The sequence below is a fragment of the Euprymna scolopes genome, chromosome 37 (assembly GCF_053919585.1).
Source record: "Euprymna scolopes isolate OS-2025 chromosome 37, ASM5391958v1, whole genome shotgun sequence".
Classification (NCBI taxonomy): Eukaryota; Metazoa; Mollusca; class Cephalopoda; order Sepiida; family Sepiolidae; genus Euprymna; species Euprymna scolopes.
Window position 1 is genome coordinate 6556139 of NC_136518.1, and position 22767 is coordinate 6578905.

General features: G+C 35.0%; 1 protein-coding gene across 6 annotated transcripts in view; it reads left to right on the forward strand.

Moving 5' to 3' along the window:
- The window catches only part of LOC145261057 (uncharacterized), a 57512-nt gene that overhangs the window by 7589 nt on the left and 27156 nt on the right, over nucleotides 1-22767 (forward strand). For 2 of the 6 annotated variants that reach the window (XR_013864396.1, XM_080119218.1), the window contains exons 2-4: nucleotides 4677-4786; nucleotides 10275-10298; nucleotides 21749-21850. Coding sequence is in view for 3 of the 6 variants with exons in the window: in XM_080119218.1 (XP_079975344.1) it covers nucleotides 4703-4786; nucleotides 10275-10298; nucleotides 21749-21850 (210 nt within the window). In the remaining 3 variants the exon portion in view is untranslated. Of the gene's footprint in view, nucleotides 1-4671; nucleotides 4787-10274; nucleotides 10299-21748; nucleotides 21851-22767 lie in introns of all 6 variants that reach the window. The other 4 variants (XR_013864395.1, XM_080119217.1, XR_013864397.1 and 1 more) reach the window with 2 other exon arrangements.

The window sequence follows — 22767 nt, forward strand, 5'->3', positions numbered from 1 at the left end:
TTCCATGTCCTTTTTAAACAAGGATTACAAAAAAATGCGTCTCCGATGTTTTTCACTGTTCAAATAAAGGGAGATAAATTTCTGATTTTCTTCGCATTTATCTTAAGGTGGCTTCAAAGGGCCACAATTAATGTCTCTTTCTATTGCGTGCTGTAAACCGAATTTAGTATTTTTGGGCCTCCTTAGATGAAAAATGAACACATTCACTTATAAGTTTTTGCCGTTAAACAAAAAACTCACTCTACCGATTTTTTTTTTTTTTTTCTTAATGAAATACATGAGTTTTTGATTAATATATTTTATTTCTTCTTTATCGAGTAAAAAGAAAACACTGAATGAAATAGAAAAAATTGTTATAAGCGTCCGATATTTGCTTAATGATCTAAGCATAACAGAAGCTTCCACTTAAAAACGAAAAAAATCCACATGGTTTTTTAAAAAAAAAAGGTTTTACACTTTGGACTTCACAGGTAAATTTCCAAAAACACTTCGTTTTTTTTGTTTTAAATTATATTTTATTTATTGATCTTTTATCTTCAATTTGTGATATATAAAACTTTGGTGAGTAAATTAATTGTTTAAATTTTAATAGACATTTCAAAATGGGGGGTGAATTTAAAAAAAACGTTTGTCTAAAATATTATATTCGGTTTATTTGAAAGAGCATAAAATTTCACATTGATCCTGAAAATATCGTAAAAATTGAACCAATAGAAAAAGTTTGATAGATTTTTAAAGTTTAAAAATTGAATAATATTTAACTCGTAAAATTCAATTGATTTCATTACGTAAAAAAAATGGCTGCATGAAGGCGCGCCAGCACTTTGTAAACATTTTTTTTTTTTTAAATAAAAAATAATATTTCTATTATTTTTTAAACAACTTTAATAGTTTATTTTGGAAGTATATTCATAAAGAAAATAAACAACCCACTTTAAAAAGAGAAATTACAAGTTTTTTATATTTTATTCACAGTTTCGTGTTAGGGGTGTCAAAAATTCCCTCCAAATTCTGATACACCTAGTGCACCACAGGTCCTTGCGTAAGGACCCATGGTGCAATAGATAGAGGACTTGGTGAAATTCAGTTGTAAAAGATACACTCTTGAAGATTGAAAGTTCAATCCTTAGTGCGGGGGTGATAAAAAAATACAATTGCAAATTACGTAGGACCTCTATCCAGTCATGTCTGACAGAACGAGAGCATGCTACTCTCGTGAAGTAAATAAAGGGTTCCATTCGAAATTCTGTCCAGATTCACGAATTTGACAGAAAGATTCCTGAGTTCAACAAGATACACCTGGAGAAGGTCGGAGGTTATATTGACCGATACGTTGCGAAAATAACACTCAAGATGAGAACAGTTGTCCAGAGAATCCTAATAATAATAATTATTGGGATTCAAAAATGTTTTTTTTTTTATTTTTACTTTTATTTTATCTGACACACTTGGACGTAAATGGCTAGTAATTGGGACCATATCTTCAGGAACACTATGTAGGGAGTTGAGCAGCAAGATGTCTGTTCATATTACATTTTTATCTTGTCACTCGACAGAAAGATTCTCGAGTTCGACAAGATACACGTGAAGAAGGTCGAAGGTTACATTGACCGAAACGTAAAAATCACACTCAAGATGAGAACAGTAGTCTGAAGAATCCAAATAATATGAATAATCAATCCTCATCTAAAAAAAGGTTCGGAACGATAAGTATTTATGACTTAAACAAGGTACATATGGTAAAGAAAATAACACAAAAATGAGAGATTATTTTTGTGTGACTTCATGAACTTTGACCTAACTTCAAATTGACCTTGTAGATAATCGATTACATTTCTTTTTAATAATAAATTGATTATTTTTTTATACTCGGAATTCATTTTGTCATCTACTCATCAAGCAAAGATGTCTCCATCTGTTTGTCTGTACATCACAATTTTTTTTTTTTTTTCAACGTAATAATTACGTAATACTTTGCAGATTTTGTATTTATTATTAAAGCCAATTCTCTATTGAATACTATATTGTACCTAATATATAGTACCGATTTCAAAAGTTTAAAAAAAAAAATGATTTGGGTGCCATCAGCTAGAATTGAAACCAGAACATTTAGTGCTCCAGACGTGTCTCCTACCGATGTAGCTATCGAGAGATAGGTAAGAAAGACCTAAGATTAAATGATTTGAAGAAATGAATTGAATTTTGGTATATACAGGAAGAAGTGAAAATATGTCAGCAAGTTGAAATGAACATTTTTCATTTCAATTTGCCAATATTTTTTTTTTTTTTGTTTAAATTTTTTTATTACATTTTCACCCCAAACAAGGCACATTGCCACTTTGATGTAGGGGGCTACTATTAGGGACATAAGCTACAGGAGTACTATGTGGATAGTTGGACAGCAAGACGGTTCACATTACACTTGAACTTCTGCATGTCAGTACAATTGGGGAAGCAGGAACCCAGAAGGAAATTCCAAAGTTTAGCGGTTCTGTGGAAGAAACTACTGGAGTAGAAGGCTCTCTTACATCTAGGGATCTCTACTGTGAAGGGGTGGGATTTTACTGCTACATTTCTTCAATATATATCTGTATAGGTTCTTCATCTATCTAAACAAAGGTTTTACTCATTATAAACCATCATGTTATATGATCACTATCTCCTATTAATTTCAGTTTTATTTTGATTTAAGAGTTGGTCAATTAAACATCTACACACATACACACACGCATCTACTGTTTTAAGCTTAGTGAGAAAGAATCGCAAATATAAAAAAAAAAAGAAAGAAAAATAAGAGTGTAATATTTATCTATATAGATGTGTTATTGAAGATTAAAACATCAGTACCATCAGTTTCAAATCTAAAGGAGAAAACCTCATGTAGAAACCTGCATGCTGTTTAAGTATGTTTGAGTTTGTGATAAGCACTAATTCAATAAACTTTTGTTGAAATTTATTTGAAATGTAACGATTTTTGCTTCGTTGAAGTTAAAAGAATGATCATGCTGCAATGAATGAGAGAATAGTGCATTTAGAGAATTGGTAAATTGGTTAGATATAAGAAAGAAAACCTATTAAAAAAAGGTATGAAATATTTTTCTTTTTGTGTTTTTATGTAAATGTGGAACAGATCTGTCTAGTTTGTGATGCCAGTTATTTTGTCTGGCAATGTTTGTTTGTTTTTTTTTGTTTTTTTTTAATGAAATCGATAATCTATTATATAAATCTCACCTGTCTGTTAGTGTGTGTGTATGTATGTTTCGCTAAAACTTTCGACACGCGACCAACACTGACAAAATTGGTATCGTTTGAAAGCTCAGTCTCTGGGCCGACAAATATCCAAAAAATTGTCCAAAAACATTAATTCTTTCACCATCAACTAGGCTGCTTTGTACAAGGAGGGGTTATTTTTTCATTGACATTTTTGCAGTTATCATACGCCTTGCAATGACTGAGCTTAATTTGAATGACGGCGGCAAAACCATTTGCTTTTTTCACTTCTTTTTCCTCTTAGCATTACAGGTTCGAGCCTACCTGTTTACTACTCTTTTTTTTTTTTTTGCACTTGCACAGGTACTCGATGCTATTTTTAGTTTTTTTGGGGGTTGGTTTATTAAATTTTGTTTGGAACTTTTTTTTTTAGGGCTCCATTGCTCAGTACCCTTACCTTAAAACCTCTCCACACCCGGGCAATGCCGGGTACCCCCGCTAGTCTAATATATAAAAGGCAAAATGTGTGCATATGTCTGCCAAAAACTTTCGACACACGCGACAGATCCTGATGAAATTGCTATCGTTACGAAGCTCTGTCTCCCAGACAACAAATATCCAAAAATTGGCCAAAAACATTAATTCCTTCACCCTCAACTGGGCCGGTTTTTACAAGGAGGGGTCGGTTTTTTCATCAACATTTCTGCAAGTCATTGTCTCCGTTGGATTGACTACCCTTAATTTGAACGCCCGCGACTTCCGGTTTCGCGATGTATGCGTCAGTTAAGACGTTAGGTTTTTTTTTTCACATTCTTTTCCTCCTTCGCGTTACAAGTTCGAGCCTGCCTGCCTACTTTTTTTTTTTCTTTTAACACCTCTCTTCACCCTAGCTGCCTACTGTTGTTTTCCTCCCTCCCCCCCCTGGTTTCTTACTACACCACCTCTCCACACCCCCGCTAACCATGTAGAAAATGAGATCGCAAAACATGTAATGTTTACTTTTGTTGAGTGTAGCAGTCAATCAGTGATGCCATTTTAAATATGAACTGAAGTGTTTGTTAGTGTATTCGAGTATTCTGAGGAATGAGTGAAATTGATATGAATGACAGGTAACCAATCAAGCATTCTGATATTCACTTATTCTTAAAATTACCATTTTTGAATATAAGAGAAAATGAGGGAACAGTTATATTTTAAGAAATGTCTTGTATGGTTGAATTAGTAAAAAAAATGAAATAATAAAGTGTAGCTTAAAAATAATTAACCTCTAAAGGATGGAACACAGTGATATGAGGGGTGTGAGAGAACTTAATGGACAGAGAGTGAAAGTGTTTGCTACCTTCTTTCTGGGACAAGCTTCTGCCTCTGAAAATGTGGTAAAATCTCAAAACCAAGTAGACAGCCATTAACTTGGACTTTTTAATGGATTTCTGTTTTTTTGCTTGTTTTTTTTTTTTTCAGAATAGAACTCCTTTGAGTTGATTGAATCCAAATGAAGACAATGCGATTGATTTGTAGTTTTTTTTTGCTGATCCTCCTGCTGCTGGCTGAAGTTCAGGTAGCCGGATCACTTTGGGTGAGTCTCTTATTTTGTTAAAATTACTAATTGTTTTACACTGCAGCTGATGCTTAGTTTAGCATGAATCATCATATTCCATTTAATATCCCTTTTTAAATGCTGGCATGTGTTGGGCAGCTTTTAGAAATTGACTTCCAAACTATTTCTGACCAAGTCTTTATCTTTCTTTCCCTGAAGTTCATCTTTGTCAGTTTTCTCTTGAATTTCCTTGGCCTTCTCCTGTGGGCTCCATTGCTCAGTACCCTTACCTTAAAACCTCTCCACACCCGGGCAATGCCGGGTACCCCCGCTAGTCTAATATATAAAAGGCAAAATGTGTGCATATGTCTGCCAAAAACTTTCGACACACGCGACAGATCCTGATGTGTGGTTTGCGTGACACTGCTGTCCGAACTTTCACTTTCTGGTTACCACTTGACGCGTCTTCTCTCCACTCCAAAACGAACTTCTGCAACTTTAGCTTTTCTCTCCCCGAATCCGACTTTTCTCTTCTACAAATACAACTTCTCTGCTCGCAATCTAACTTCAGAATGCCTTCCTTCCCCAAATCACTCCTCTTTTATCTCCAATCAGGAGCATCTCATTTGCATACCTCGTGGTCACCCTGTAGGCATATAAAGAAACAGGGCAGCCATTTTTGTTTCTTTCTTCTTCATTATGAACACGAGGTAAGCCACACAAAAACGCGGTCGGTCGTTCTTGTTTCTTTTTTCTTCATTTACACCACACGCCCCCCTGATCTTCGAGATCAATAGGATACTTCGTAATCCTCCATCCAAGCAGGCCGCCTCCTCTCACGTCGAGGCCTCTGGGGGACAACTTCTCGGGGGTTAACGTTTTCAGGTTCACTACAACGCGGGCCTAAGTCAGGTCGAGCAGCATCATTTGCTTCTCGGTGGCCCTTGATTTCCTCTTCTTCACTGCCCTCACTGCATACCGGCAATGTCACGTGACGCAGGTCTAAGATATGCCGGGGAACGCCATTCACCATCACATTGTTCTTTGACTGCAATCCTGTTACGACCCCTCTTTTCCAACGAGTGGTACACTGTGCATTGGGGGGTTTCACCCACACCTCTTCACCTACTTTGATAGTGGCTTCTTCACTCTCAATTCCTGCTGTTTTGTTGCACGGATGCCGCCACTTATATGTGAAAACGGCCCTATGAGGCACAGTTGTCTCATCTTGTTTGGTCTTCGGCGAGATGTTATACCAAAACACCGCCTCTATGGGTGATACGTTGCTTTTTTCCGCAGCGGCTTTAATGGTGCGATGATTCCTCTCCACTATTCCGTTGCCACTCGGCCGATACGCTGCTCTGAAAAATTGCCTTACTCCCCACTTATCGCACACCCCTTTAAAGGCTTCTGATCGGAAAGCGGGGCCATTGTCCATTAAGAGTTCCTCAACCGGCCCTCTCTCCAAAAATATCTCCTCAATGACCCCTCCGATCGCCCATGCAGCTTCTGCCCTGATCTCTCTCCAGATGGCAAACCTTCCCGGTCCACAGTCGACCATCGACAGATACAATTTGTGGCGATAGTGTGTCACATCAATGGCCAATCGCTTCCAGTCCTCCGCAACGTGTAGCTCTCCTGCTTCGTGTCTGGACGGTCCAGGGTCAATTGATTGGCACTCTCGACAGTTCTCCACCACCTCCCTAACCTCCTCCTCGGTGGTCTCCGGGTAAACCTCTCTGGCTAGGAATAACGTTCGTTCTCGACCAAAGTGGTGCATTTCGTGTGACTCTTTGACTTCTTCCCCTGCACAGCATACCGAGGAGACCTCCTTTCCCTCCTGCAGCCAGGGCTTCTTCACGCGTGTCATCGAATCCGCCTTGGGTTAAATAGAAACCGACTTGAAAAAAATAACAAATATATTCTATTAAAAAATTTTTCTTCAAAATCACTGGAGTCAGCATTAAATAACCTGAAAAGGGTTGATATGCCGTAAAACGAAAACAACCAACCAACCTTTGGAGGAAGCTTGTTTGACCTACCTAGAGTGAATGTCGTACAATAAGAGCAACAAATGTCCTCAATATTCACAGACCCGGTTTTCACTTTCGTACATCATTATTGGCAGAACTTCGTTACAAGCATACATTTTGCTCATGGACACTCATTCCTACGATGCAAAACAAGTCTTATCTGTGCAGCCGCAGCCATCACAGATTGTTGACCCTCAGCTTTTCTTTGTTTCTTCTTTTTGTTGTTCTTGTTGTTTTCGAAGATTTCTGTGTTTTCATATATTTTTCTTCTCCGCCTCTCCCTATTACTGAATTCCAGGACAAGAATTTATCTAGTCTGGTGGAGTATTGTAAAATGTTTTTGACTCCTAATGGGGGTATGTGACGAATGGATTCGCCAATCATTTTTATAACCAACGGCTGTGCTAAACAACCAATGAAAACGTCCCAAAATTATCATAAAAATTGTCGAATTTTGGATTCAATCAGTCCGCCATTTACTACATCACAGACCGCATTTAATTCTTGGCCGCCATCTTGGTTACTGATTTGAACTACGCCGCCATCTTGATTACTGATCTGAACTACACCGCCATCTTGATTACTGATCTGAACTACGCCGCCATCTTTGTTCAACACAATGTCTCAAAACTTAACAGTTTTGTGCTGTTATTTGAGATAACATCACTTGGAGAAGGTGCACCATTCCTCGTAAAAGCTAATATGGGTTAGCCATCGCGAGGAGATCTTATTTGGGCAGCGAATACTAAATGTGAATTTGAATATTTGGTCAGGATTTACTCCTTGGAAAAAGTATCCTCATGCCAGATTGTTCTGACAAACCCTTGTACAGAGAGACCTTAGACACTCGAGGACAGTGTCTAGTAGGCATTCAAGTTCTTCCCTATCTCCTATATATATATATATATATATATATATATATATATATATATATATATATATAGGTGTGTGTGTGTGTGCAAGCAAAAAGAGTATACCCATAATTTAGAACTTGCTGAGATTGGTTCTCTTTTTTTTTTCTCCTATTCTTTATTTTTTAACCCTCGCTATTAATTTATGGTCTTTTGACCACGTTTTTAAACGATGCATTGTCTTCCCTGTCAATTTTGGTTGCCTTAAGAGTAGATTTCAGCTGATCAAGTTGGAATTAGGATGGACTTGAACTTGTAGTCGAAGGTTTGAGCCAACCCCAGCTACAAAGTGTTTTAGGTGATCTGCGAGGCACAACCTTGTGTCACACACACTTCAGATGTCACCATTCGTTGCAGCAAACGTGCTTGATATGCAGATTCAATAAGGCATCCGGTACACCATTACATGCAAGTTTAGGTCATAACTCTGACTGGGGTGGCTGCCAAGTGCTATGCCTTGCCAAAGGGCTACTTGTGATTTTTGTCTTGGCTTATCCATACTCCTAAAAATTTAGTTTTTTTTTTTTTTTGTGTATTGATATTCATATTAAAAACCCTTTTTTCTATTTAGTTATTTATTTGCTTCCCCGCTGAGCAAATTAGGCACAAGGCCATTTTTTAATGTGGAGAGTGAGGGGAGGGGGACCAGTTCCCCCCCCCCCCCCGAGAGGGAACTGGATATTGGCAATTGGTATGAAGGGTTTCCCCTACATTAACCAAAACTAATTGCTCAAGAACAATGGTCTGATATGTGGGGTTGCCGGAACAGATACTACACTTTGATAACAGAAAAAAGATCTTGGCCCGAAGGCCAAGACAAAAAAAGGCAAACCTTTTTTCTGTTTATTTAAAAAGAAAATACAACTTTGTTATATATGGATCATGGAATTGTATTCATGTGCAAAAGATCTAATTTGCATATTCTTTTAAACATTCATTTTAATTCCTTCTTAGTTTTTTTTGTTTTCTTATGGGATGGTCATCTTTAGTTAACTATTACGTGTAATTATATTCATGCAGATATTCTACATGATTTATACTTTAAAAAAGGTTTATAGTAAACACAAAACTCTTTCCTTATATATTTTTGTATGCATATATATGCATATATAATATGTATGCATATATAATATATATGCATATATAATTTTGCCTACCAAACTCCTCTGTTTTTGGTCTACAGACATGAAATTTCATATACAAGGTATTTGAATTCATGCAAAACTTTATATTTAGGTTTTAGCCGAGGAAAATTGGTACAAAAGTGAAAATTAAAAAAAATTAAAAAATGGAATTTGCCAGGTGAAGGTCGAACGACGGCATTACACATATGCATGCGTAACGTAGTAGCCATTGGGGTATGTTTTAATTTTTAGCTTTGCAGCAAACATGTCTTCATAGTTCAATCATTAACGACAGAGAACAAAATAAATCGTAAGCTAAACGTTTTAGTTTCGATTCTCAGAGTCATTTTCTTTTTAAAACTTTTTAAATCATTACTATATATTAGGTCCAATATAATAATAAATACGAAATCTGCATTAATGAAAATATATTTAATCATCTTTTCCGACTGGGCAATGCCAGGCGCCCTGCTAGTTCATTATATCTTCATAGCTAACCTCAATATCCAGAAGCAGCTTCCCCTATCTGCAACCGGGGCACCCGGTGGATAGGAGTTATAGTCACCACACCACAAACCTGCATACATACGTGCCTGATAAACACTTCTGACTGAATTTACTCCATTCATTCTTAATGTTTGTGATTGCACTAACACCTGCTTCCCTCTGTGTCCATTAACGATATCACCAAGGTAATAAAACTTCTCGAAAACCTCAATAGCTTCATCCAGATCCAGATTTACTTTGCATCTGAGTTCCCATCCATTTCCATTGTCTTCCACTTAAACTGGTTATCCTCTCTGAAGCTACCAGTAATTCCACTTTACTTATTGTCAAAGTTAAGCAACAATGAGCCTGGTCAATACTAAAATGGGTGATTATTTGGGAATACCAGGTGCTGTATGTGCTCTCCGCTTATCTCCGCATTGTTTCCAGTCAGTCTTGTGCCTCACCTTGCCACTGAACGCAAGCAGTGCAGATTCAGGAAAGTGTGTTTGGGAATTGTGCAACACTTGTTTAACAATTACACATGCAGATGCCGAAAACCTGTGTTTACGTTGCGGTGTTTCTTTTTTCTTCTTTTCTTTTTTTATTGCGAAGTGATTTTGAATCCTTTAAACTGACGGACAAAAAGCTAGAACTAAAGTTTATAGGCAAAAGACGATTATTATGATCTAAACAAAAAAAAAAATGATATTTTTTTAGACCGCGACACCATTCAACGATTACACATGCAGCTATTCTTACAGAGGGTATCCATTGTTTCTCGAGGCAGAGAAAGAGTCCCATCATCATCTTCTTGTATACCTAAAACTTAGCAACGGGACTTTTTAAGATCTGTCAAGTAGTTTTATTATCAGCATGAATGTGTAAATTATCTCCAAAAAATTTTGCGTTTCATAGATTTTATAATTTTAAAAAAATTTTTACATTAAAGGCTTTTTTTAATTTTTTCCAGGACATTGAAAAGGAACAGAAACCGGTAAGTTGCGATTTTGTAAAATGATTTGTTTGTTTGTTTGTTCCGTCTGCCTGCTTCCCTCCGGACTACAACTTGGATGTCTTCAAGTCCAATGTTAACAAATTCCTAATGAACCACCCCCTTAATTAAACACTTCATCAAATCTCCACACTAACGTAATGTACTTGCAATAACCCTTATCCCTGAGTGGCTTTCGGGCCTTGATAAGTGGTGATCACTGTAAAAAAAAAAAAAAAAAAAAAATTCCTTAAAATGCATATATATCCGATTGCTAAACCCCCCCCCCCAAAAAAAAAACAAAAAGTGCTATCAGATTAGGCTGTCTGAAGATATCGGCTTCCTGATCTAAAATGCACCAAACATTGAAGTTATTGTTTTGTTTTCCCTGTCCCTTTGCAAAAACTCAATCATGTTCTACTAAGCCAAAAACAAAAATAACAATTTTCCTCTACAAAACAACCAAGCCAAACATCACAAATAAATATTTAAAGATATAAAAAACTTGAAGCATGAACTCCTTTTACCAAAATCACTCGGTTCGGCATTAAATAACCAAAAAAGGGTTGATATGCCGTAAAACAAAACAAGTATTGTACTTAATACAAGGCCAATTGGCGTGTTTAAGGGAAAGTATGGTGATATATTCCTCTCTCACTAACTGAAAATGAATACAATTGCCTAATCTGTTTTTGCAATCAACTTGGAAGATATAATAAACAACATTTATGGACAAGAAAAGTATTATTAAATAAAACAATCAAAAAATAAAAATACATCGTCAACGCTCTGATCCCCATCTGGCATCAATTGAAATGAATGGCTCTCGTCTTGGGGAGGCCTCATGTTTTGACAAGCTTCTGGGCTTCACCTTTACTCCTGTATGGAACACATACATCAAATCCGTTGCCAAGGCTGCTGGAAAAATGGTAGGATTTTTCTATCGATCTAGTAGATATCTCACTGCTGATGTAATTCTCTATTTATATGAGCCAGGTACATTCAAGGATGGTGTACTGTTGCCACATATGGGCAGGAGCTGCTAGAAAGGACTTGTCCTGCCTTAATAGAGTTCAAAATAGACTTCGTAGCCTCGTAGGAGATGTCCTTTTCTCTTCCCTGCAACCTTTTTCCCACAGAAGAGATGTTGCGAGTTTGTCTTTGCTTTATCATTATTTTTGTCGCAAGTGCTCGACTGAGCTTCAATCTATGGTCCCCCCTTGCCAAACTTTCACAAGAAACACTCATCTAGCTGAAAACACTATCAATAATTCTCCCCACTCTTTATCTGTTCCTAAGCCTAAGCATAGATTCCATGAGCAAAGCTTTTTTCTTGGAACTGCACACCTGTGGAACTGTCTTCTGTTTTCCTGCTTTCCAACTGACTATAATATGGTTCTCTTCAAGTCCAATGTAAACAAGTTCTTGATGAGAGCCGTTCCACTTAAGTTAACAAATTTACCGAATTTCCATTACTAACGATTACTATATTGTCCAATTGACTAGTGTACACTCTTTAACCCTTATCCTCGAGTGGCCTCTTGGCCTTGATAAGTGGTGATACCTATGTAAAACAAAAAAAAAAGCAAGAAAACCAAGCACCATGAATAAACGACTTAAAGAATCTGAAAACAAAACAACCAAAATTTATATTGACATGAGATAGAAAGATGATTGGATTTACTGTGAAACTGCAATAAAGTCTTAAGTAAGACTCATATATATTTTTTACAAAGGAGTCCCCACTTATCAAGGCCCGAGGGCCACTCGAGGATAAGGGTTAATGAGTGTACAATGGTCAAGGGGAACATGTCAGTCATCGATAGTAGTGGAAATTTGATAAATTGGATTACTGTAGGGGATGGCTCATCCAGAATTTGTTCACGTTGGACTTGAAGACGACCATATTGTAGTCAGTTGGAAAGGAGGGAAACGGAACAGTTCCACAGGCGTGCAAAGAGGATTAAAGAATATTGAAGAATTCTTTAAATGAAGACTTAACAAAATATAAAAAGCTCAACATGTGGGGTTGGAGCATAAGCATATAAAGAAAATTATAGACAAAAGAACTGCACGCCTGTGGAACTCTGTTCCGTTTGCCTACTTCCCACCTGACTACAACTTGGATGTCTTCAAGTCCAACGTTAACAAATTCCTAACGAACCGCCCCCTTAAGTAAACACTTCATCAAATCTCCACACTAACGTACTGTACTTGCAATGACCCTTATCTCTGAGTGGCTTCTGGGCCTTGATAAGTGGTGACCACCGTGTAAAAAAAAATAAATAAATAAAAAAATTAATAAATATTGGTACATATGAATTGATTTGTCAGTTCAACAAGGAAAAAAAAAATCAAATTTTTGTTTTTGGATTTGTATCAGTAAATTTTATTGTCTTATTTTTTATCTGTTTTTTTTTCTTTTTATTGTTTAATATTTGTTTAAAAATTTTTTTATCTTTTTAGTCTTTTATTTATATTTCTTATTTACATATTTGTGTTTCTTGTATTTAAAACATATCTTTGTATTTTTTATTTATGTTTATATATTTTTTATTTATGTTTATATATTTTTTATTTGTTTATATATTTTTTATTTATGTATATATATTTTTTATTTATGTATATATATTTTTTATTTATGTTTATATATTTTTTATTTATGTATATATATTTTTTATTTATGTATATATATTTTTTATTTATGTTTATATATTTTTTATTTATGTTTATATATTTTTTATTTATGTATATATATTTTTTATTTATGTTTATATATTTTTTATTTATGTATATATATTTTTTATTTATGTTTGCAAGTTCCTATTTTCTTTGTCTTTTCTTCCACACTGTTACCCACCACTCCTCATTGTTTCTGTAGGCACATATTTCTGCTTAGACGCTTGTCTCATTTTTTATGCTTCCCTTCCCTCTCCCATTTTAGAATGCTCCTCATCTTAGTTTGCTTAGTTCAGTTTCCTTCTTACCTTAATTTTATCCCCTAGCTTTTATAAAGGAAATTTCCAGATTCTTACTCTCCTTCTAATTTTTACATTTTGAAGACCCTATTTGACTTATATATATACTAGCAGGGGGGCCTGGATTTGCCTGAGTGTTTGGTGTAAAAGAAAAAAAAAAGTCGTAGTAGGCAGGCAGGCAGGCTTGAACCAGTGACACAAAGGCAAAAAGGAAGTGAAAGGAAAGCTGAGATCTTACCGCTACGCTACGATGCAAGAGGAAGTGAAAAGCGTTCAGATTTAACAATTAAAAAGTTGACTTGCAGAAATGAGTTCACGCAGGCGCATAAAATGAACGTTGATTGAAGGCCAGTGTTCCGCACAATGTTGAAGAAACCAAGCTCCTCTGAAAAATGGGGAGCTCTCAAATGAATAGCAATCGTCTGATATGAAAGATTTTCCCCACATTGATCAAAGCTAATTGCTTTCAACACGTTCCTGGCAGGAAAGCCAGGCGGTCTACTTTGCTCTGATTAGTTTCGCTTTTATACGAAAAAGATGAACAAACACGGGAAAGGACGGAATGGAGGGAATTTTATAAAAGTCAATCAAAATAAATGTAGAAATGACGTCCGTTTGCAAATCGTAGATATTATAATCTAGGGAGTATATAAAAAGTTCTAAAATCGTAGATATTATAATCTAGGGAGTATATAAAAAGTTCTAAAATCGTAGATATTATAATCTAGGGAGTATATAAAAAGTTCTAGTAAATAGTAACATGGCCGAGAGCCCCCCCACCCGCAAAGCCTTTCTTGTACATACAAAACCGCGCACGCCACTTTTGCCTTTTATATTAATAGGATAGCATGTGTGTTATTTATTTTGTGTGTTATTTATTTTGTGAGTAACGCTTACATCTGAGTGACTGTCATTTAATTGTTATGGACTTCCATTTCTTGTAATAAATAATTTTACCAAGTTTTTTTCATAAGTTTTGGTTTCGGTTTTGATTCAAGCTCAAGTCATTTATTTTTGGATAATTAATTTTACCAAGAATTCTTCATACATTTTGGTTTCGGTTTCGATTATAGCTGAAGGAACTAAAGTTTTTTTTCATAAATTTTGTCTTAGGTTTTGATTCTGATGCATCCAAATCATATGGATATATATATATATATATATATATATATATATATATGTATTTTTTTTAATATTTGAAATTGTAACTTTATAATATATAAAAATCGATAGAACATTAACTCTATAATAATATATACGAAATCTGCAAGAATTAAAATATATTTAAGCGTACTTTACGACCGGGCTACGCCGGGCGTCCCTGCTAGCTTGGATAAATACTTTTGCAGTTTTAACAAAAGAGCTGCAATACTATCAGAGCATCTCCATTTACACTAAACATCTGCAGAATGCCAACATCAATATATAACATATGAATGAGTCCCCTGTGGAATTATCACAGGTCCTGCTAGTTCCCCTTAATATATTAAAGAAACTTCCAGCTCCTTTCCATACCCTCTTTCTAATCTCTACCTTCTAGTTGATGTCTTAACATTTCCTTCCTAATGTACCTGAAGCCAGATGTTACATTTCTCTGTGTCTGTAACCTAGCTCCTTTTTTCTTTTTTGATGAGAAGCATTAGGCTTTGAAATGCCTAGGTATCTAGAACATTTATAATCCTTCTTTCCATTGATGTTTTTCCTTATTGAACTGACAAATTTCTTCATAAATCCCCGAAACAGTGTTTCTGGGTAAACAACTGATGATCCCTTAAATTAACATTAGTACTACAGTGAATTCGAGAGAGCAACTTGATGCATTGATTGCAGGTGATTATTTACTGACTAAATAGTTTTCTTATGAATGATAAAAAATATAAAAATTAAATAAGTTGTTTTTTTTTTATATAATTTTAAAGGTTAAAAACTTCCAAGACTATATATATTAGTAGGTTACCTTTAAAAATGGTGACTCGCGAGTACATAAAAATAGATTTAAATATATAATTTTTCAATCCCCAAGTGTTTATATTCATTTGCTTTTTCGTCATCTTTTCTTTAGTCTTAATACTGATAGATCTTCATATGATTACAGGTATAACTGATTGTTGGCCAGATAGAGTAACTTGGTTTGTCTGTGTCAAGAAGGCGTGTCTAGAAAATCTCTTATGTCTTGGCACTTCCCGGGTGTTAAACGATAAAGATCAAAGGGTTTATAGGTTTTCTCTTTGAGTTCTACGCGTCATTAGTGGCAGGGTTTTCATTGTCATTAATTTTCTCCTGAGAATTAATGACCTGGGCCGAGACCTTTTGAAGCTGGAATTTAATGCTGTATGAATCGAATTTACAATGCATGATCTTTATATATATATATATATATATATATATTTTTTTTTTTTCACCATTAGACAATCTTCACTCTTGAGTTTATAACATAAATGTTGGGATGCACCCCCACTGCCTGGAATAATGAATTATTCCATGACTTCCGGGTAATGAGGACCGGTTGACAAAGTCAATCAGAAATGGACATGCCGACAAGTCTAGCAGGTGCGCAAAGATATTGCTTAATTTACTTTTTTCATGTATTTTCGTTAATACATATTTATTTAACTGTTATTGTATAAAATATGCATCAAGTGCGCTTGAAAGCTATATTGCATTGTAATATTAGGAAAATAATATTATTCCTAATATTACATTGTGATTTGGCTTTCAAGTGCACTTCATGCATATTTTATTTTAATCAAATTAAATCAACATTTCTGTATGGAACTCACACCCTTGACATTAACTGTTACCGTGTTCTGTCTCATCAATAATGACATCACAACAATAAACATCTGTCAACTCCAGGTAAATCTACTCAGATTGAAAACACGCTCTGAAGTCACCATGATTTTAATAACACGCTTTAAATTATACTCGTCTCCATCCAAGTACCAGATATGTTTGGTATAAGGCTTTTAAATGTGGAGAGCTCCAGCTCACCAAAAAAGGTTTTTTATCATTGTGTCACACAAACTTGGTCTGAGTGAAAGTCAGTTTCAGATCATTGTGCACACAGCTGGTGTCATCATTAGCCCGCAGCACATGTCCAACCTACGTGCGTCACCCTTCTATCATCTTTCCCTCGATTGTTGCAATGCCGTAGCACCTTTGGATGTCTTTGTCAAACAGTATAATTCCTGAGTGTCACCAGATCCACACAAAGGGTTCGATCAGATACAATCTCGACAAAGCTTGTGTCATCTAGCTGTCTACCGGTCAGACACTGATTTCGCCAATGACATTGCACTAATTAGCCAGTTCCTTGCAAATAGCCAGTTTCTTGTACAATCTCTTGAGCAAACTTCTGTGTTGGTTTGTACCTCAATGAAAAGCTGAACAAATTTCCAATGCAGATCATGGTATCAAAACATTGAATAAAATGCCACGAAAAGAGGATTATAATTAACTAGGATCCTCGAAAACAGGATTATAATTAACTAGGATCCTCGAAAACAGGATTATAATTAATTAAGATCCTCGGAAACAGGATTATAATTAACTAGGATCCACGAAAACAGGATTATAATTAATTAAGATCCACGAAAACATGATTATAATTAACGAGGATAAACGAAAAGAGGATTATAATTAACTAGGATCCACGAGAAGAGGATTATAATTAACTAGGATCCACGAAAACAGGATTATAATTAACTAGGATCCTCGAAAACAGGATTATAATTAACTAGGATCCACGAAAACAGGATTATTATTAACTAGGATACTCAAAAAGAGGATTATAATTAACTAGGATACACGAAAACAGGATTATAATTAACTAGGATCCACGAAAAGAGGATTATAATTAACTAGGATCCCCGAAAACAGGATTATAATTAACTAGGATCCTCGAAAAGAGGATTATAATTAACTAGGATCCCCGAAAACAGGATTATAATTAACTACGATCCTCGAAAAGAGGATTATAATTAACTAGGATCCACGAAAAGAGGATTATAATTAACTAGGATCCACAAAAATAGGATTATAATTAATTAAGATCCACGAAAACATGATTATAATTAACGAGGATCCACGAAAACAGGATTATAATTAACTAGGATCCACGAAAAGAGGATTATAATTAACTAGGATCCTCAAAAACAGGATTATAATTAACTAGGATTCACGAAAAGAGGATTATAATTAACTAGGATCCTCGAAAAGAGGATTATAATTAACTAGGATCCACGAAAACAGGATTATAATTAACTAGGATCCTCAAAAACAGGATTATAATTAACTAGGATCTACGAAAATAGGATTATAATTAACTAGGATCCTCGAAAACAGGATTATAATTAACTAGGATCCTCGAAAACAGGATTATAATTAACTAGGATCCACGAAAAGAGGATTATAATTAACTAGGATCCACGAAAACAGGATTATATATTAACTAGGATCCACGAAAACAGGATTATAATTAACTAGGATCCACGAAAACAGGATTATAATTAACTAGGATCCACGAAAACAGGATTATAATTAACTAGGATCCTTTATCGCATCTTCATTCAAATATATCATCATCAAAATGGGAATGGCTTTTGATGAATTAAACAAAATATGGATGTTAGACCTCAGCAAAAACATCAAATTGAAAATTTTAAAATCTTTAATACAGACCATCTTACCCTATGATTTGCAAACATGGACACTTTCCAAAAAGTTTAAAACATGCCTGAGTGGTACATAGGCCTGCCTTCCCATGAAAATCCCATCCGACCAAACAGATCTATAGTGAACCTCCATTGGCATCATCTATTGTCAAAGACGTGTTCAGTTTGCAAGCCATTATTTTAGAGCAGTAAATGAAGTTATCTTTCCCCTACTTCCGTGGAATCCCACTCCAGAAGTAGAATGCTCATGTATCCAGATGTCATTGCAAGGGATGCCAATGTTGAGAGGCAAATACTTAAAGCAGTCTGGCAGGATTTGGTATATGGCATGAGTGTGTGAACTCCATCATCTCAAAAGATGATGAGTACGATGATGAGAGCATTTTGGTTTCTATAATGACAATTTTTCGTTCTGTTTTTCTCATTGTCTGGTTTCACAATTGTTCGATAAACCTTTGACTTGCTGACTGATTTTGCAGTCACAGAGGATGTTTAGTTAATGTTTTTAAAAAAAATTTTCTTTAATATGAAAAACTCGTCTTTCTACATCCACTGGAAATCATTTTCTTCCTCAAAACTTCCATGAGCAAAGTTTCTTTCCAAGAAATGCCCATCTTTGCAACACCATACCACGGGTCTGCTTCTCAGCTGATACAGCTTAGTCATTTTCAATTCTAAGGCTAACAAATTGTCTGGATGTTGCTACAGTGTAGTAGATATTTGACTTTAAACTGATCTTGCCGTCATAGAAAATGCTAATGGTGGTGGTGTTGTGAACATGCCTCACGTACGTTCACTGCACTGGCTGTGTTTGTCTCACCAATGATGATAATTACAGCGCCTGGCTGTGTTTGTCTCACCAACAGGTGAAACAAACACAGCCAGGCGCTGGTCCATGGTGGTTGTTTGACTCTGTCAGTGCCGTAATCATCATCATCATCATATTGTATAAATTAGGTGATTCTATTGTTGGCATTGGTTTCCCTGATATTTTTCTTGCTAGAATTATGTTTAGAAAGATATTGGGCATTTACAGGAGGGGCCACGTGAAGATTGCCAACATCCTAAGTGAAAGTGATTCTTGTGATTTGAACTTGGAATACCAAGGTCGTTAGACTGTGTTGTTAACGACTGAACTACCGTCATCTCCTAGTGCTGTAATGAAGAGTCCACATAGACTGCATGTACCAACTTCTCTTTTTCCATTCCTGTTTTAGTCATGTTGCCAAGTTTGAGCACTGGGTCACGAGTATGAAAAAAATAAACAACACAAGAGAAAACGCAGGAAACACAATCTCTGACATATTCTGCAGATATCCGTTACACTCTGGGTGCATGTGTGATACCATCGACCCTCTAAGCATTAAGGTCCACATTTTAGTTGTCTATCGATGCCATGTTCATCAGCCGGTTGATCAGTTCATTTCCCCACCTGCTCTGAGCCACAACCTGCTTTCAACTGTCTCCAACTGTAAAAACTGTCATCAATCGTCGCAAACTCAAGACTGTCCGTAAACTGTAAACAGTCGCAAAACACACTCCCACTCCATCTGTGACCTAATTCAAATATATTGACCTCTATGCCCAGTCTTTTGTCCTAAATCACTACCACACCCTGATTAAAAATTCTATTTCCGGTCATCTTTGTGTACCTTGGTGAACTACCCTCTCCCCATTGTCTTTCTACTAACCACACTTCCTGTACTTTTGTTCTACTGATCAAGTATATATATATATATATATATATATATATATATATATATATAGTGATGCCAAAAAGAAAGTCCACACTTTTCATTTTATCAAAAACCGTAAATTTAAGCTATGGTACTTCAATTAAAAGTCAAATATGAACAGATAAAATTATAGAGGAATAAAAAGCGGCTCAAATGAGGTTATTTAAACAGTTACATTCAATTAGCTTAAATTTGCGGTTTTTGAAAAAATAACAAGTTTTTAGCGGCACTGTATATTGGGTACAATATAATAATCAAAGGGAATCGGCTCTATAATAATAAATATGAAACTATCATATTTAAGCATATTTTAAGTACGTAAATATTATGGCAGTAAAAGTTATTGAATGCAACAAAAAATAAACTATTATGTTTTTTTTATCGTTTTCAATAGACTTGTATAAGAGAAAAATTCAGGTTGTCCTCAACGGTCGTACATCTAAACAATATGATATAAATTAGAGTATTTCAATTAAAATTCAAATATGAACAGATAAAATTATAGAGGAATAAAAGGCGAATCAAATGAAGTATAGGTTGTTTAAACAGTTACATTCAAATTAGCTTAAATTTGCGGTTTTTGAAAAAATTACAAGTGAGAACTGTCTTTTTAACGGCACTGTATATTGGGTACAATATAATAATTAAAGGGAATCGGCTCTATAATAATAAATATGAAACTATCATATTTAAGGATATTTTAAGTACGTAAATATTATGGCAGTAAAAGTTATTGAATGCAACAAAAAATAAACTATTATGTTTTTTTTATCGTTTCCAATAGACTTGTATAAGAGAAAAATCCAGGTTGTCCTCGACGGTCGTACATCTAAACAATATGATATAAATTAGAGTATTTCAATTAAAATTCAAATATGGACAGGTAAAATTATAGAGGAATAAAAGGCGAATCAAATGAGGTATAGGTTGTTTAAACAGTTACATTCAAGTTCATTTAAATTTGCAATTTTTGAAAAAAATGACTTGTGCAGACTTTATTATTGGTGCCACTCGTAGTTGCTGCCCCTGATAGTAGCCCCCTACACCAAAGTGGCAATGTGCCTTGTTTGGGGTGAAAATGTAATTTAAAATATATATATATATATAATAGAAAGATTAAATTAAATTTAAAAAAAAAAAAACATAAACCTGTAAAGAAAGTATACATAGTTTTTTAATTATCTGACAAGTAGTACAAATAAACTTGAATGACCTTATTCCGTGGAGTTTCAAGAAATACAATTCTTCTCATCAGAAGAAAGAGGTTTGCAAAATATACAATAAATTTTGCAGGTTAATGCATTAAAAGAAACTACAAATATGAAATAAATCATACTTGCATCCAGAAAATTATTAAACAGTGACAGTTTATAAAGATTCATAATAATCATGAATGCAGGAAAAAAGAGAAAAGGATATGGTAAAAATCCATTGAATAAAAATGTAAAATCTGGAAAGAAACAGGATAAATCCAAATAAGTCCATTGAAAATCCATTGATAATCCATAAGAGTGCGAAAAACAGAATTGCAGAAATCCAGGGTAAATTAGTGCTTTCAGAAAATCCATCAGATCATGAAGAAGTAGAATTCAAGTTTAAAAAAAAAAAAGTTATATAATTAAGTGGATGATACAGCGTCTATCTTTGATGACTAGAGACTGTGCTAAAACACCATCATGGCTAGTAAGATGATGAAGGCATTTGTATAAGCTGAAAATAAGAAATTTTAAATAAATAAATATTAATTGAAAAAAATAAAACTACTGCATGGGATCTTTGAACAGTTATGATTTGAAAATAAGAAATTTTAAATAAATAGATATTAATTGAAAAAATAAAACTACTGCATGGGATCTTTGAACAGTTACGATTTGAAAATATAATTATATTTTTTTTCTCTTCTTAGTTGCTCCCTGAAGGGAAATTACATCCATAGTATCACAGAGCCAAGATACTGAAAGGTGTGCGTTCATGGAAGATCTTGTTTTTTGTCTTGGATGGTGCCGTGTTCGTTTTTATTGGTGGTTTATATTCAATTTCTAATTTTTTTTTTTTGTATCAATTAGGTTGTGCAGAAACCAGTTTCCTGCCCGAAATCTTCAGGTGATGATGCGACTGTACTGAAGCAATTTGTTGGAAAACTTCTTCAGAAATTTCAACCATTCATGGTAAAATATATTTTTCTATTGAAAACTTGGTACTTGTACAGCTTAATCAAGACATTAAAAAATGAAAATATCGAGAGGAAAAAAAAAAAAAAAAAAAAAAATTCAGCTAGACGGGTGTTTTTCGTGAAAGATTGGCGAGGGGGGGGGAACCAGAGATTGGAGTTCAGACGAGCACCTGCCATGGAAATAACGATAAAACAAGGATAGGCTCGCAACATCTCTTCTGTGGGAGAGAGGTTGCAGGGTAGAGAAAAGGGCATCCCCCACTAAGCCACAAAGTCTATTTTGTACTCTGTCAAGGCAGGATAGGCTGTTTTAGCAGCTCCTGCCCAAATATGGCAGCAGTATTCATCCTTGTGTCTGGAGAAATATAATGGTGGATATCATAATGTTTGCTTTAACCCATTTTATTCGCTGCAGATTAAATTATTTTATTTTTTTTTTTATTTTTTACAAAGGCATCACCACATTATCAAGGCCCAGAGGCCACTCAAGGATAAGGGTTAAAGAGTGTACAGTAGAAATTGGTTAATATAGTAATCATCAGTAATGATAATTTGGTAAAGTTGATAACTTATATGGAACGGCTCATCAAGAACTTATTTACTTTAGACTTGAACACAACCATATTGTAGTCAGCCGGAAAGCAGGAAAACGGAAAACAATTCCACAGGCGTGCAGTTCTAAGAAAGAAGCTTTGTTCATGGAATCTACGTTTAGGTTTAGGCACAGATAAAGAGTGGGGGAAATTATTGATAGTGTTTACAGCTAGACAAGTGTTTCTTGTGAAAGTTTGGCGAGGGGGGGCCATAGATTGAAGCTCAGTTGAACACTTTCCATGAAAATAACGATACATCAGAGACAAACTCGCAACATCTCTTCTGTGAAATAGAGGTTGCAAGGAGGAGAAAAAGGAC